At 48.9% G+C, this 16,474-nt stretch overlaps 6 protein-coding genes across 6 annotated transcripts; 1 reads left to right on the top strand and 5 right to left on the bottom strand.

Moving 5' to 3' along the window:
* Positions 1-2,047: 2,047 nt before the first annotated feature.
* Positions 2,048-3,435, top strand: DFJ58DRAFT_868690 (uncharacterized protein; the record flags this gene model as incomplete). The annotated part of the gene is made up of 3 exons (XM_041394245.1): positions 2,048-2,140; positions 2,203-2,214; positions 2,263-3,435. The coding sequence occupies 3 exons, from the start codon at positions 2,048-2,050 to the stop codon at positions 3,433-3,435; spliced, it is 1,278 nt and encodes a 425-aa protein (XP_041246796.1).
* A 423-nt stretch (positions 3,436-3,858) lies between these two features.
* Positions 3,859-6,068, bottom strand: DFJ58DRAFT_743750 (uncharacterized protein; the record flags this gene model as incomplete). The annotated part of the gene is made up of 4 exons (XM_041387274.1): positions 5,775-6,068; positions 5,438-5,722; positions 5,207-5,387; positions 3,859-5,156 (listed from the first exon to the last, which is right to left on the bottom strand). Exons 1-4 carry the CDS (start codon positions 6,012-6,014, stop codon positions 3,859-3,861), a joined length of 2,004 nt encoding a protein of 667 aa, XP_041246795.1. The 5' UTR covers positions 6,015-6,068.
* Positions 6,069-6,804: 736 nt separating this feature from the next.
* Positions 6,805-7,780, bottom strand: DFJ58DRAFT_773713 (uncharacterized protein). The gene is made up of 4 exons (XM_041389344.1): positions 7,762-7,780; positions 7,258-7,703; positions 7,044-7,208; positions 6,805-6,985 (listed from the first exon to the last, which is right to left on the bottom strand). Exons 2-4 carry the CDS (start codon positions 7,612-7,614, stop codon positions 6,839-6,841), a joined length of 669 nt encoding a protein of 222 aa, XP_041246794.1. The 5' UTR covers positions 7,615-7,703; positions 7,762-7,780; the 3' UTR covers positions 6,805-6,838.
* Positions 7,781-9,146: 1,366 nt separating this feature from the next.
* On the bottom strand, positions 9,147-10,992 carry DFJ58DRAFT_213249 (cytochrome P450). The gene is made up of 10 exons (XM_041379274.1): positions 10,848-10,992; positions 10,535-10,784; positions 10,361-10,486; positions 10,207-10,309; positions 10,065-10,151; positions 9,973-10,007; positions 9,870-9,916; positions 9,697-9,819; positions 9,617-9,646; positions 9,147-9,563 (listed from the first exon to the last, which is right to left on the bottom strand). The coding sequence occupies exons 1-10, from the start codon at positions 10,916-10,918 to the stop codon at positions 9,374-9,376; spliced, it is 1,062 nt and encodes a 353-aa protein (XP_041246793.1). The 5' UTR covers positions 10,919-10,992; the 3' UTR covers positions 9,147-9,373.
* A 338-nt stretch (positions 10,993-11,330) lies between these two features.
* DFJ58DRAFT_724971 (uncharacterized protein) lies at positions 11,331-11,669 on the bottom strand (the record flags this gene model as incomplete). Its single annotated transcript, XM_041385162.1, has 2 exons — positions 11,331-11,430; positions 11,488-11,669. 2 exons carry the CDS (start codon positions 11,667-11,669, stop codon positions 11,331-11,333), a joined length of 282 nt encoding a protein of 93 aa, XP_041246792.1.
* Positions 11,670-15,349: 3,680 nt separating this feature from the next.
* Positions 15,350-16,304, bottom strand: DFJ58DRAFT_213219 (uncharacterized protein; the record flags this gene model as incomplete). Its single annotated transcript, XM_041379273.1, has 3 exons — positions 15,350-15,460; positions 15,511-15,561; positions 15,617-16,304. A coding segment is annotated over one exon (611 nt), but the record flags the coding sequence as incomplete, so codon positions are not given.
* Between the last annotated feature and the right edge of the window lie 170 nt (positions 16,305-16,474).

Genomic DNA, 16,474 nt, shown 5'->3' with positions numbered 1-16,474 from the left:
TGTTTCCATGGTCCAGATCTTTAATGTCCCATCATCTGATGTGGAGACAAGCCTTTTCTCATCAGGTGAGAACTGTATGGAACCAGCACAGCCTGTGTGATGTGACAAACACCTGATAACCTCCTTGGTCTCTGCATCCCATATCATGATCTTACCATCCTTCGCTCCACTCACAACTCTTCTTCCATCCATTGATACAGCTAGTCCAACAGTCTGACAACCATGTCCCTGAAATGGCTTTCCCACTTGATTCCCTGTTTGCACATCCCAAATGCGAACAGTCTTATCGTCGGATGTGCTTATGACCCTGAGTCCTGAGTTATTTTTCGAGAACACCACTTCCTGCACGTTATCATCGTGTCCTTTGAATGTTTGGACTGGGTATAGGAATGGCTCCATGTGGCATGTGATAGATGAGGATGTCAGGGTAGAAGAGTCGAGGGAGAGTACTGTAGAGCTACGACACTAGCTTCGTCACGTGCAGCGTGTGATTATGTCACACTCAGTGTCACTGGTTTGAATGACCATGTGACCTGTGACCACACCCAAATAGATTCACCCACGGGTGCTTCGCCGCTTGCAACCATCTGACATGCCGCTGCTTCGTGATTGTGTGACGTGCCAATGGATGCACTTCTTGACCATATGGCTTCCGGGGGTGAACAGGTCCGTTCTGACTGCCATATCAATGCAGATGGTGGACTTTCGTGTGCAAGCCACTCCGAAGTCTATGATGTGGGTGGCATTGCCGCTGAAGATGTGGAAGGTGGCTCGAACAGTGTTCCGACGGTTGATTATGGGCGTGGAAAGCGTAGACGCATCACAAATTCAATGTATAATGATTTTTGGTCCCATTAGTGCACAACCTATGTTTTTCCTATGTTTTTTCCGAATGTCACAAATTAGCTTCGTCCCGTCAAAATTCATGTGACGGTCACACCAAATAGATTCGATTCGTCAAGGGCTGTGACCTGTGACAAACCTAGTGTCGTAGCTCTACAGTAGGTGGCTGTTAGGCAAAAACCTGTATCTAGACTCTGCATAAGTAGAAATTTGGTAGGCACTGGGGTTCTCACCGAGGCAAGTATAATACATTATACAACACGTACGTGAGACTTTTGACGTGTACAAAACAGTATGTCCTGTCATTGTTCTATCAGTAGTACGAGATCAATCACCAACTGAACATCAAAACTACGAAACAAGATAAGAATCAAAGTGTTCAAACTTCATACTGCAGTGGCCTCTCGGCACTTGGAAGGTTACGACAGTCCAGGAGTCCTGCAAGTTTGGTGAATACCGCACCTAAGGTAACCAAAAATAAATGTCACACGGTGTGCATGTGGGGGCAAGCATGTGCCCAAGGAGGTGTGATGAATAGAACAAACGGCGTGATGCGGAAGATGCGAAAGATAGAATACAAGGGCGAGAAAATAAACTTAGGGCGACAATGTCACCCTTAACGATTAATTTGATTGCATGCCCGACCGCAACGGCAAGCATCTGCAGGCCCATCTGGCACATCAAGCAGCCGTCCTCATGGTCAATCACTAAGTGCGGGCGCACGTGACCCACGAACTCTCAGCCGGCGGAGTCTGGACTCGAGTTCCCGCCGGACTCAATGTCTACTCTCAGACTTTTCTGGAATCTGTCCTGCAGACTGGTCTTAGATGTACAGCCTAGCATCAGCTTATACGAGGGAGTTCGACAGGCTCATCAAATTGCCAACTGAACTCTTATCCGACATTTTGGTCTACACTCTCCCGCCATTCGATAAGTTATCGCAACCATCAAAGCTACAATACCCTATGCCATGATTGACCTGACCGATGGAGGGGGATTATGTGGACATGTAAAGTTTATGGTGTAGACTGCGTCTGTGAGCTTGAGCCGCTAGTAGTGGGACCCTTTCTGCTACAATACATGGCTGCAGTGCTTTGATCGCGAGGACTATCACTAGGTCGTTGGCACTCATGTGGTGCAAGTTTAAACTCCGTTCATTGTGAATGTACCCCTATAATTTGTGGTTCAATGTTAGCTTTCAACAATGGTCAACCTTACATCCCGGATAGCGTCTCTCCTCTGCATCGCCCATCCAACTAAGTTGGGTCAGAAAGCGCCGGCGAACAAACAAAACATCGTAAGTACCTAGTTGTAAGAAACCGTGTCTCATTAATCGACTATCAATCACTTCTGACACAGTCACAGCCAATTGTATGTCTATTCTGATATATCTGATACTGTAGTACTGACGATAACCAGACGCCAGACCTTGAAACACAGCACTCCAATGATTTCGACCGCCCTGCCATGCGCACGGACCAGACTCGGAGCGTTGGCGCCGTCATCGCCGATGGCGAGCGCCTCATCGACAAGCGGGACGAGATCATCCACTCCGTGAACTTACACGAAGGACTTGAACCGGCTGTCTCTCACTTACCAGCCGAACTCTTATCCGAAATTTTTATGCACACACTCCCATCATTCGATGAATTATTGCCCCCATCGAAGCTACGATCTCCCATGTTGTTGACCAGGATATGCCGAAGATGGAGGGAAGTTGTTGTTGACACGCCAAGTTTATGGTGCAGACTGTTTGGTGGGTATAAGAGCTCCCAGCGCGGGCACAGGTCGCAAGAAGCATTCTGCTACAACACATGGCTCAAGCGATCGCGAGGACTTCCACTGTCGTTGGCACTCACGTGTCGCACAAATCACTTGACCAGCCTTCTTCAGCCTTACATGAATCAAATCTCGTCTCTTCGTATCGTTTACTGCGCCGCCACACGCGACCTTTTGTTAAGCGACCTCCCAGCGCTTCAGGTACTTATCGTGGATGGGTGGATCGGTAACTTTCAATTTCAGGAGAGTGCTATCGCACAATCTATCTTGAACCATTCATTCACCCTGCGCAGTCTCAAAGTCAGTAGACCATCGTCTTCATTCTACTTGGCCGGCTTCCACTCCTTCAAGAATTCCAGATGGCCCCATCTCACACATGCACATGTTGAGATCACTGTTTACCAACAAGATCTACTCATTTTACTGCAGCAGGCTCCTAACCTCTCCTCAGCCAAGATTTTCGTAGCTGTACTTACTGCACACCCTCCCTTACCGGTAGAGCCATGCACGCACACGAAGCTTCAAGTCTTGCACATCAATTGTTCCAAATCGCCCTTAGCATTCCCTAACCTGCTTAATGCCCTATCACTCCCTAATTTACGCGAGTTAATGGCTGGCGCTTTATGCATGCAGTGGCCTCACGAGGAGTTCAAAGCATTTTCAGCACGGTCAAAGTGTCCTCTGGAGTTCCTGAGTTTGGGTGATGCAATGACAGCCTCAGAACTGGACGAGCTGCGAGCGGAATACATCGCTCTCATTCCTTCTCTTGAAGTAGTTGTGGATCTGGCCGCGATTTCCAGTTATCTTGAGTAGATCTAGTAGTTTTCAGGTTCAGATCGCGATAACACGTATGGCCAGTTGTTTGTCGTTCATGGATTTTGCTTGCTTGTGCGTTAGGAGAGGCCTTTCTGATTTCTTGACCTAAAGCGAGGTCATTCCGATCGAGTTGCAATTAGAAAAGTTCCAGCAGGCGAGCAAGGCTCCGCGCAGACAATTCCATTATTCCTCGTATACGCGCTGACGTCTAGGGTGTTCGTCGTGCTAGCCCACCCTAACTTCATGTGACTTTCAACACAACGACGAAAGACAAGTACAAGTATTCTTGTGAGTTCCAAAAACATATTTGCTTTCTTGTGTGGCGACAATATAATTCATATAACAATCTATCCATTGCATCGATACAACTACAGTCTAATGACTACTTATCTAAGTGAGCTCCCGATATAAGGTACCCACCTATTTTGCGGTGGTTGTTGGCACAACTGTTGTACTGACAGAAGAACTGCTCGTGTTAGTGTTGCTCGCAGTCGAAGCACTAGAGCGGGAGTTAGCGATTACTGAAGCGATAGCAGCCGCGTTCATCCGGCTGGGTGTTACAGATGATGATGATGAGGGAGAAGTGGAAGTGGAGGAAGAGGAAGAGGACGGCGGGGAAGATGAAGTAATGGGCGCAGAAGACGGTGAATCTGCGATCGGGACGAACTCAATTTCTAGCGAGCCTCTCACGGGCTGCGAGGTCGATGTCGCTTGACTGGTAGTCGCCGAGCCCATGGAGATTGCTTGAGAAGATGACGACCCCGGGATTGAAGCGACGATAGCAGCGTGGACAGATGGAGAGGGCGGTATCGATGGTGATGTCGCTTGGGCGCCAGTCGCCGGGTCTGTGGAGCTTGCCTCAGAAAATGACGACCCCGGGCTTGAGGCGACGATAGCAGCATGGACAGAAGGAGAGGGTGGCATTGATGACGATGTAGCTTGGGTGGTGGTGGAGCTGGCGGAGCCCGTGGAAGTTGCTTGCGAAGGCGACCCCGCGCTTGAAGCTGCAGCAGCAGCGTGGACAGCAGGAGAGGGTGTCGATGTCGAACTGCACGCTGTTGACGTTGACGAGCATGACGAAGATGCCACGGTAAGTGCAGCGACAGCGGCCACAGGGCTTCCAACAGCGGACGATGAAGATGAAGACGGGGTTGCAGTGGCGGTGTAGACAACCGTCGTGGTGATCGTCGTCGTTACCACATCAACCGCACTCGAGTCAGCAGCATCGGTAGAAGGTGGAGGGGCAGAGACCGTCAGGTTGGAAGGCCGGAACACAAGGGTCACGTTCTGTGCTTCCGGTGCAGACGAGGAAGTGGTGGGCTGAGGCGCAGACGGGGAGCTGGTGGTACTAGATCCGGCGGATGACATCGTGTTGGAGCCAGTGGTAGAAGAAGTCGTAACATCCCGCTCAACAAACATCGCATGCGAGGAAGTGCTGCCGTCGCTGTTCGTCCAGACTGGCTTGATGACACCAGTAGAGGGATTGTACTCGAAGATCTGGCTCTTGTGTGGATCCGCGGCTAATACGGTGTAGTCGACGATAGGCGCCATGCCATTGGCATATGAGTAATCCAGGTTTTTGACGTCATTTTCTGATTCGGACGGACGGCACATCTCCATCGTCATTGGCTCAGGCCCAGATGGATTCGGGTCAAAAGTCGCGCAGTAGAGGGAATCGAAGATATCAGTTTGAACCATAACGTGCTTCGTCGTGTTTGCTATGAAGATATTTGAGTTTGGCAATAAAACAAATGCAGCAGAAAAATACCAGGGTCGCTGAATGAGCTGTCATTAGCGTCGACCAAGTAGAACTGCGTCCCGTTTGTGCTCGACGCATTGAGAGGGAAGGAACCATCACTACTGGTCGAGTTGGTAGACGTAGTATTGGTGGAGTTATATGTCGAAGGATCGAGGGCAAGAGATGCGAGGTGCCGGCCTTGCTCTCCGCTCTAGAAGTGCGATTATAAGAGCACAGAAGTTGGGGGGAAAAGCTCCATACCACAATGTCAATTATCCCAGAAACAGGACCGGAAGTACCGCGTCGACCCAGCCTTCGTTTTGAAGAACGCGTGCAGGCTGCTCCCCTAGAGACTAGATAGTTATTTCCGCCTGCACCATGGACGAGAGCAGACGAGCGGCGAGAGAGAGGAGTAGGACGACGTGAAGATGCATCGCGCAGCGAGAAAGGTGGATGGACATCATCACCGTGAACATGAGAAAAGTCAAGACCCAGAATTCCGGCCAGCGGGTTCGATGAGTCGGAATCGGAAAACCTGAAGAACCTCTGCAATATTGGTACGTATCAGAAGACGTCAACAAAACATAAGCTAACTTACCGAGCTAGGAGTATCGGTGATCAACTTCCCTTTGCCCTTGGAGGGTTTGTTGGGAACATGTCCAGCAGTCAGCCTCGGAAGTGAAATGATAGTGCGGGGCTTATCAGCCTCATACGCAGTGGCAACCCGGTTGCCACTGGGATGGGTTGCAATATATGCAGCATCCGCTGGGGGTGGAAGTACGATAGCGATGATCGTACAGATGCTTGTGAATGCGACAAACTGAGATGTGAAGCGCATGATGAAAATTGCGGACAAGGAGAGGATGCGATCCGGCGCAGCGTTAAGAGAAACAAGGAGGGTAGATGAATGTGAGTAATACGATGCCCGTCGCAAGACTGTCGTGCAACAAATCACCAGGATCTGTGCGGAAGGAGAATGAGATGGAAAACATAAATATTTTGAAAACATCGAGACTTTATACCCTGCAGGAAAAGGATGTATGTGAAACATCCGACGTCATCCTCCACACAGGAGGCGCGTATGCTAAACTGGTCTGAATTGAGATCGACAGGCTTGACATAACGACTTGCAATGTGAACCGATAGTCGTGTTTACTATGACATGACATGTCGGACACACGTCTGGAACAGTTGCATGCATTCTGGATGATCAGAACTTCCATAAACTATTCATATGATTAATACCGTCAGCTTCAAGTTAGGATGAGTCAACATACGTGCCATGGCAGAACTACGCAATAACTTGAAGTATCTTTTCTTTGCGGCATGCCCGACGCATGGGATTATGACTGAGCTGTACATGCATGTGTGATCTCACACCCAGCCGCCTTACTTTGGTGGGGAGGGAAGTGGAAATAAGGCCCGTCTGGTACAACTTCAAGCTTCAAGTTCATTGCAGAGTACGAGGTAAGTGCAGGACTCGGTCACTAAGCGGATGCTTGCGAGTTAACATTAAAGTATTACCAGTTGCTATTACCATTTTGGAACTCCGAGTACTCATAGTCTCATCGCCGCCATCATAGCTACCGACTCAGTTAGAATGTACTTGAAACACAGAATAAGGACAAGAATGAATCAGTAGATGGAAATTGATTGTGAATATCAGCCTTGAGTTATCCGAGTAATTCGTCCTCTGATGTCATATGCATAGTCTGCTTTGTCATGCGTCATGCGAGAAACTTCGTCTTGAATGCGCTGATCCAACGCATGGTCAAAGCCGATGCACTTAAGCCTCGCAAGGTACAACTTCTGTGAAGCTTCATGAGATGTTTGCTGGCAGGAACAGAAGGTAATAACTTGAACGTACCTCCTGACCCTTTGCCAGTGCCTCCAGCACATCCTCTGTTGTGAGTTTACCAACAGCAAGTTGTGAAGCGGCTCGTGTCATGATGACATCAGACTTTCTAACTGATACTTGCCCCAAATCATCCCTCTCTGACCCCAACACCACCTTAGCCCACTCGATCTGAAACTTCATGCAAGCTTGAGCCTATGGCTTACATAAATATTGACAAACATACCCAAAACCCTTGATTGCTGAATTCTTCTATCGATAGCTCCCGGATCACCTTGAAATTGTATATCCCGCAATAGAATAGCTGGTCGGGTCGGTCCTGGACAGGCACAAATGACTGGAAGACCTCTTTATTCGTGTCCGTGCCCCGCACCAAGACGAGGCCTGGTTGTCCAGGTGCAGCAGGCACATAGCCCCCAAGCCGAAGGTCGAGGAGCCCGAGCTTTGGTATATCAAGACGAGATACGAGATTGAAAGAAACCGGGATAGAAATTGGGTTTAATATTGTGCGAGAGCAGTCCCTGACATCCTTTAAGACTCTATCCGACGATAGTTCCAGCCCTTGTGGGTGAAATCTCCACATAAGAGGAGGAGTCGGTAGCGCTGGGGCAACTTGAAGTTGACGGTCGTCAATTTCGATCGGTTGACGGCTCAAGTCATCATCATCGTCCTCTGTGATTATCACGTCAGTTGAACAGGTAGTGAAGGCATACCAAGATGTAGAAATCACCTGACGCTAAACGCTTGCGTTTGAGTTTAGAGACACTGGCTCCATTTGAGGCTGACCGACTCCCACTTGGATAGGGAGCTGGCACTTTGGACGAAGCTGGGGTCACCGCAGTGGTCTCATGTACGTATTCATCATCGATCCTATTTAGCAAGAATGGTTTGGACATACCATACGACTCTCCCGTTGCAGCCGACGGTCATGTAAACATGCGTCGTGAAATGCCTTGCCAAGCAACTCTGCAACTCTGCATTCCGAATCATTCAGCTGACCTTTCAACTTTTTGACTTCGCTTTCCAGGACAGCGGTTGCTGTAGCCCGCGTCTCGCTCTCATTCTCCCATTGTCCTTTCGTGTCGTTTAGCTGCCTTTTCAACCGCTCAACCTCGATTCCCAGAGCGGTGGCTTCTGAAGCCCGTTTCTGAAGCTGCTTGTGATCATGTGCAACATGCCGTTTGGACTCGTTGAGCTGTGTTTTTAATTTGTCGGTCTCGTGTTCCAGGGCAACGATTGCTGAAGCCTGTTTCCGAAGCTGCTCGTTGTCGTTCTGCAGCTGCGCAATATCCTGTTTGGACTCCTTTAGTTGTGTTCTTAACCCTTCGGTATCGCGTTCCGTGGTGGCAATAACCGACGCCAGCCGCTCATTGTCATGCTGCAGCTGCACAACATGACGTTTGGAGTCGTTTAGACTGGTCGTTGTCGCCTGTGTCTCGAGCTGCCGCTCGTTGCCACTCTGTAACTGAAACACATAGCGCTTTGAGTCGTTGAGTTGGGTCTTCAACCCTTCGACTGTGTTCTCCATAGAGGCCAACTGAGTATTTGCTGTAGCGCATTTAGCTCGATAGTAGTCTCGTTCCTTGACGAGGTCCAGATTCTCTTGTTGAACATCCATTGTTCGGACGAGGGGACAGAAAGATTCTTCGGGTCTAAGGACTTGGCGGAGAGGGTACCTGGTTTCTCGAAAGTCCGCGGCTGTCCGTCTGTCTATCCAGTCTGTCAGCGAGAGCCATAAACCATGAATACATTGATAGCAGTACTGGCCAGCGTTACAACAGTCAAGCTTATACGTGCACTTTCAAGCATTCATAAATATAACGGCGTCACCTCCCTCAGACGGTAATCCATCGTACACTGTATATATTTGCAACTCAGATACAGTTGCAACAACAACTTGAGCTCTGATCTGAATCGATGTGCTGACAGTAATAGGTTGTCTTGACGTATCAGTGCTGGTGACGACGAGGCTCTCGAGCATGCCAAAAGTGTGAGTGGGAAGCTGAAGCAAGGAGATGAAGGCAGCAAACACGAAGATGAGAATGAAAGATGGGGAGCTCACGGACAAGAAGCAAAGCATGATGAAAGTGGGTGAGGCCGACTCGGAGGTTTGCCAGGTTGAAATCCTGTTCATCGTATAATTGACTGCTATAAACTCATCGGTGCTCGTCTTGTTTCACCTTTTTTCAGTTCATTACGGTGTTCTTACTAGTATAAGCTCCAACCTCGGGTCACTACTCATTCGGAGTACCATGGTGCCTACTGCCTTCGCGTGCAGTCAGAGTCGAAATCGTGATGTCCCCTGCCCCCTAGTCGCGATCCGACCCAGACGTCAAGGCTTCTCACCCAGCCTCCGGATAATTCTGCATCATACGCCTAAGCTCCACTTCTGGAACCCTCGTCTGAAATTCAATAGTGCAAGGGACGTTTGGCATCGTCGCGTTCGTGAACCCCATGTCATCCTGCGGCTTCGTAGGATCCAGACTGAGCTGGAAGGCCCAAATAACAAGAAGCGAATTTATGAACACCGATCTGTAATATTTCAGATGAGATCGGGAAATCATGTGCGTGGAAAGAACTGTAACCTGTTCGCAACGTGTTGACCTGGGCATACACTGGAAAGAAGAACAGTCAAAGTAAGTATATCCCACAAGACAGTACTTACCGCCGACCAAACCCAAATACAAAGAACGTGAGATCATCTCTCAAGTGACCTTGGTCGTCAATCCAGCGCTGGGGCTTGAACGCATCGGGATCGGGATAAACTTCTGGATCTCGGGAGATGGCCCTGAGGGGGTGACATTTTGATATCTCGTATATTGAAGGACATCGACTTACCAGTGGTTGCCCATTACTGTAGTTCCAGCGGGAATGCAATAGTTTTCCTGCAGGCGGATGTCAGATTATCCTGCGGACGACAAATCGTTCGGAGGGCACTTGCCCAAATCACGTCCTGAGTAGTTCGGTGAGGCAATCCTGTGGGGTTGACTGTGTGTAAACTTCAGGTGCAAGACCGACCGTTCAGAGACCCACCTTCAGGAGTCAACGGTCTCCATCTCAAAGCCTCAGAGATGAAGGCCTCCAGACGAGGAAGGGATGGTTTATCGGCGAAAGTCGGTGCTTTGGTAAGAAAAAAAGAATGAATTGACAGAACTGCGATGCGAAATTGAGCTACCTCGCTCCCTTCCAATGACTGCATCAAGCTCGGCCTGAACTTTAGCCTGCTCTTCAGGAAAATGTGCGGCCGCCATTAGCACTGTGCATATCGCCACAGCAGTCTAGAACCTCATCTCAGTATATGATGTTCGCAAAAAAGAAAGACACCTCACGTTTTCGGTTCCAGCTCCAAAAAAGGAGCCAGCAAGATACGCCATCTCGGTCTCTGTCAAGCCATAGAGATGCCCATTCTCTAGAATGTATTTTGAAAACGAAGGGCCGATGTCCTCATTGCTCTGCTGTGGAACAACTCAGACATCATGTGAAGTAGGCGAGGCGGCGCGTACCATGTGCAGTTTCACACGGTTCAGCTGGTCTGTGTAAAGCCGCTTGGTCCTCTCGAACTCGTCTTTTAATTCTGGCGCATACCAAGGAAGGTATTTGAGCCACGGTATCGAGTCCACCAAGTAATAACCATGGCGCAAGATTGTATTAAATCTCCTGACGAGCTCGCGAGCTTCTCTGATTTCGGGGTCAGTTGCCGACGTCGGCGTGGTCTTCCCATATGCAATTTTCATGATCGTCGCTGCGGCATAACTTCCAAGAACCCGTAAGTAACATACTACCAGACCCCGGTGCCGCACGTAGGAAATTGCTTACGTTGCTACATGGTTCTGAAAGTTGTGTGGATCGTCAAGAATGCTGAGAATCACGGTTTTCGCTTGTGACATCTGCAGAGGCTGATAATGCCTCAAGCTGATTGGGCTGGAGATGCGTATTGAGTGCTCTGCACAGCATCGAAAAGTAAGATGACTGTTTGAGTGCTTTACAGTATCGACGAACCTGCGCTGGTCCGACGGAACCTTGTCCCCAGCGCGTGACCAAACCATAACCAGGTCCGTGTGTAAAGAATTATCTCCAGCAGCAAGGTGAGGATCGATCAGCTAGCATTCTGCCTTGCTTCTCCAGTATATACACCGGGGTCTGCCATGGAGTGTTGAGTCCAGGAATGCTACCATTATCATAATAGGAACTAACTTTGTGGGTCCGTACAATCACGACGGTCTGGATTCCTGAGCGAATTGTAATCATACTCTCGTCCACCGCGCGACAGTGAAGAGGCGCTGAACAAATACGATACAATTAGTAAAAACAGGTCCGGATATTCAGAGGTGTCCCGAGCCCCAAGGGGGGGAAAAGAGGGCCATACTCGTCGATCCACCGCGCGACAGTGAGAGAGGCGCTGAACAAATACGATACAATTAGATTAAAAAACGAGGTCGCGGATATGAAACTTTACTTGCGAGGGGGTAGGAAGTGTCCCCGAAGCCTCCAAGTGAGAGGAGAAGGTGGAAGAGGAAGGCGGCTATCTGATTTGTGAAGGTAAGCCCGAACAACTAGTCCTATTGCCCCAACACAAGCCGCAGCATTGAGAATGAGCTGTGTGTTATCGTAAATGCGCAGGTCAGGGAGCTGTAGCATGACCGATTGGAGGAGTGGAAAGAGATAGGACGGACCTCATCGAAAGGCCATTCAAGTCACTTAAATAAAGCATACCGCGCGAACTCCACGGACAGGAAGAGACGGGCACCTGTCATACACCATTACGCATTACTACACTTAATTCATTTGGCAAGCACAGTTTGTGATAAAAATGACTGCGTTGGCAAGCAGAACATAGCAGGCAAACACACGACATGCGGAAACTGGGCAAGATCTTGACGAATCCCTGCGACTGCGGTCAGCGCCATCAATACTTAGCCTCCTGAATCATAATCGGCTTACTCATTTATAGCCTTGTGCACTGGCTATGAGCGTCAACTTTGACGCATGCTGGGTCAGTGAATCCGGTATGATGATGATCATGGTGGTGGTGGTGGTGGTAGTGGTGGTGGTAGGCACTCGGGAGTTTGGATGTATGGTGCAGTTTACTGCATCTAAAAAAAAGAAAACAGACATTTTAGGAGGTGGAGATCGTTGAGCCCTCGAACCTATTGGGCTCTCAGGCTGTACACCGGCACTGCACAAACACATATCCATAATCGCGAATGTGTATGCGCGCTCCAGGTTGATAATATATATGAATTGCAAGTCGTCTCCGTGAATGAGGCCTTGAGGCCTGCGGTGGTATAGGTTATCGTGTGTGAGAATGCTCACCTAGTGTCACGGTGTTTCTGTGTCACAAAAATCATAGCACTAAGTAGACTCGGATATCGGGGAAGCTAACCAAGGATGGGAATGCGGTAAAGAATCAGACAGCTGATCATACCAACTTATCGTAACTTTGGGTATAGAATGTATGGGCCAGCCTAGCTTGTTTTAAAAAACGGAGTGGATTTAGTATAGCGGCTATCGGGAAGGTCCGACAGGGTCCGACCCGAACGGAATGCCGACTGCAGCTGAGTCTCTTATGCAAATTCCACGGCAAACACATACTATACCAACTTGAACGGCGCCCTAGGGCCATGCACAGTGCTACTGTTTAGTACGTTTAGTACCCGGATCTAGACTGGTGACCAGCCCCCTAACCCGGATCATGTCATTATGATGACCTTGGAGCGGCGTTGGACCACTCGCGTGCGTTTTGGGTGGTTCTCGCTTCAAGCCCACCGCTTCCGAGTCACTGCACCGTGACTTGTTGGAGGCCGATTACTATATTTTACTTTTGGAACAGCTTTCCTCCATCTTGTTCCATCTCTTACAACATACTTCCGAGTCCCCCGCCGTCTCAGCAATACAATGCGAGTGCTTCACCTCACTTTCCCGGTATCGTAAATGTACAAATCGAACTGCATCGACTTCATCATGAGGACAATTCCAGTCTGCCCTGAAATTTTAGCACTCTCTGGAATCCAGATTCATTGCTTCTCTTACATGGGCTTTTCCTGCTGGCCGATCACAGTCTTCTGCTTTCTCTTCATTCCTGTCCAACATCTCCTGGTCGACTCATGTTGTTGGGTCAATGTGATCCACAGAGTTCCCAGTATGTTGTATTGGATTCCTCAAACTTCTCTGGGTGATTAATCTTAATTGTTTCCTGGGTAGTCTCGTATTTCAAGCCTCAAGCACCGGCGCTATGAAGTTTTTTCTAACAATTTAACCATGGGGTTGACAGGACCGTGCACCTTCGATACTCAACGCAATCCGCCTGGCCTCGCATCTCCTCATGTTACATAAAACGTGAAATGCCGTTCGTTGCCTGCCAGTTTTACTTTCTGCTTCATCTTACATCAAGTTACATATGGCTTTTAACAATAGCTAACGCCTCACTGTGCACATTAATTCGATCTCTAAATCATGACACATCAATACAACTCGAGTTTTCACGTTCACTTTCAGCACCGGTGTGCGAATTCCGATTCTGCTGCATGCAGCCAACACCTCGCACCCGAACTGTCTTTTGTTTTAATACAGCTCTTTGACATTTGCAACTGCACACAGACCTGGATGCTATGTTCGCAGGACAAGATAGACGACATATTGATGCACAGCTGAAATCATTTCGATGCTGTTAACGAATACATCGTGAAGCATATATCTACCCCAGTCCGCGACTTCGCTTCTAATCCCCATCGGGCAGACGCGTCAAGGTTGCTGACTATACACAGTGAAAGGAGGATGTTGTATGCGCATGCTTTGATGACTAGCACATCATCCGGAACGATTTTATGGCTCCTGAGGCCTGAGGCACCTACTACATTACCTTCTTGCGAGGACCGAACAGATTCTACTCGAGCAACGGTACGGTCGCGCCGTATATTGGTGGGCTTTTGGTATCTTGCTTGGACAATCGCCTTGCAGTGGCGACGATGAATATGAAATTTTGATGCGATCTTGGAGTATGTGCATCTATATCCCATCACCATACATGCTGAGAGGCGCTGTTTTCACCTTGAAACAGGTCGAACGTCCCATGCTTTGCTTTCCGTGCCTACTGGTGGTAGTTTTGACCCAGGATAGCGTTTGGCATCCGAGAAGGTCAATAGCGGAATAAGAGACATTGTTTTCTCCGAGGGTGGGCATTGTGAGCTTTGACATAAATGCATTCCGCCCCCTTACCAATAAGCTTGACGATTCAAGTACGAAGGAAATATGTTGATTCATTTGCAGGACGTGACTCGGTGACGATACCAGCAGCTTCGATGAAGAATTCACAAAGGACCAACCGACTCGGACGTTGACGCCTGTTCGCGGGCATTTATCTTCGAGAGGTCAACCGGAATTTCATAGGTGAGCGTGATGCTTGTATCCGCGATGTATAAGTTTTCCAGTGTACCTTGGAGATGCCCTGGTACGCGTGGGGTGGAATAATTTCGTTGGCGCAATCATATGCGACGATCAGAGCTGCATAATCATGATGAGTGTCATTGAGCTTGTCCAACGCCTCTTGTGCAGTCAGGGAGTGGACAGGCCACTCCCCGCTGGAACTTCGGGTAACACCTTTGTTACTATGACACAGCTGCAGTTGTGTGTCTTGCTGCAACACACCCTAAACAACCAGTGTTGAAACTGCAGCTTGAGCTGTGTCTCACCCCTTTCTCATTGCATCTGAATCCGCCCCTGGACTCATGTGGACAGGCGACATTGTCCTGGAGCTATATGATATTCTCTCAGGTCGTCTTGGAAAGAATGAGTGGTTGCCACTGTGCCCACACAAGTGGCCCTGATATCCGCGATGTCCTTCACAGCTGCTGTAGGCCTGTACCACTCTTCGTCTACTGTCAGGTATATGACAACAGTGGGGGAGAGCCTGGCACGCTCTGAGATGTTGACAATAAATTGAGTTTATCCTGATAGCTCAAAGGCAGATACTAAAGCCACGCAGGATCATTATCGACAGTGGTGAGAATGCATAACGCCACATCCAAAGGGGCATCCCTTTCTCGCAAGTCCAAATGTTGGAAGACTTCCCAATGCGCGTAGGTTGCCACCTCGAATTGAGCTTGACAAAAGTCTTGACATCGTCATCCACTCGAACGATACTTCAGTAGCATTAAACATCTCAAAAATACGATAAGCGTGCCGAGAGCATCAGCAATACCTCTGGAGATTTGCTAGCAACAATTGCAACCACATACAAAGACTGACACCATTTGCAAACGCAGCAGAGTGACACTGGGGGCAGTACAACTTGAAAGTAAAGGGTAATAAAACAGGGTGTGCTTGGGTTTCATGGTCAACATCATGGCCCGGGTGGACAAGCGGCAATATCAAGAACACGCGCGCACGTGCGGCAGGGACTCTTCCTCAAAAACACCATCAGTGCACGACACCTGAAGACGAAATTGATGAGTACCAAGAATAAGTGGTTCAAAAGACATACAACGAAGTTGGAAAGAAAAGGCCATGGTTGGTGACTCGCTCGGATTCCGTTCTGGTACGACAGAGGTCATCGATCGAAGCTTAGTAGCAGGAAAAGGAGCGCGCACATTTTCATACGGACGTTTCGAGCTGAGTCAGTTGACAGGACCCTCCCAACTTCGTAGAGTCGCGAATCTACCGGCGACTACGCTTTGCAAAAGATGAAGCAGCCACGAGCCTGATCCACTACTTCAAGAGAAGGAATGAGAGCGATGTATTCCGCTCGCAGCTCGTCTAAGGCTGCCCGATTTCCATCACCAAAACTCAGGAACTCCAGAGGACACTTTGACCGTGCTAAAAATGCTTTAAACTCCTCGTGAGGCCACCACATCCATGCAGAGCTAGCCATAAACTCGCGTAAATTGGGGAGTGATAGGGCATTAAGTAGGTTTGGGAGTGGTGGGAGCGATCTGGGACAATTGATATGCAAGACTTGAAGCTTCGTGTGCGTGAACGGCTCTACCGGTAAGGGGGGACCAGAGGGTTGCCCGGTATATACTAAATCTATTGAAATCTTGGCTGAGGAGAGGTTAGGAGCCTGCTGCAGTAATCTGAGGAGTATATTTTGTTGGCAAACATTGATTCCAACATGTGTGAGGTAGGGCCACCTGGAATTCTTGAAGGGGTCGAAGTCGGCTAAGTCGAATGAGAACGATAGTCTACTGATTTTGAGACTGCGCAGAGTTAATAAATGGTTCATGATAGATTGTGCGATAACATTCTTCTCAGATCGACCGCTGACCCACCCATCCATGCTAAGCACCTACCCATCCATGCTAAGCACCTGAAGTGCTGGGAGGTCGTTTAACAAAAGGTCACGTGTGACGGCGCGGTAAGCGATACGAAGACACAAGATTTGATTTGTGTAAGGCTGAAGAAGGCGGGTCAAGGGATTTGGGCGACGCGTGGTGAGTGCTAACGACAGT

This window comes from Suillus subalutaceus (assembly GCF_016647625.1).
Source record: "Suillus subalutaceus strain FC151 chromosome Unknown DFJ58scaffold_23, whole genome shotgun sequence".
Classification (NCBI taxonomy): domain Eukaryota; kingdom Fungi; phylum Basidiomycota; class Agaricomycetes; order Boletales; family Suillaceae; genus Suillus; species Suillus subalutaceus.
The sequence above is the reverse complement of the archived record's forward strand: the minus strand, read 5'-3'. Positions and strand labels throughout refer to the sequence as shown.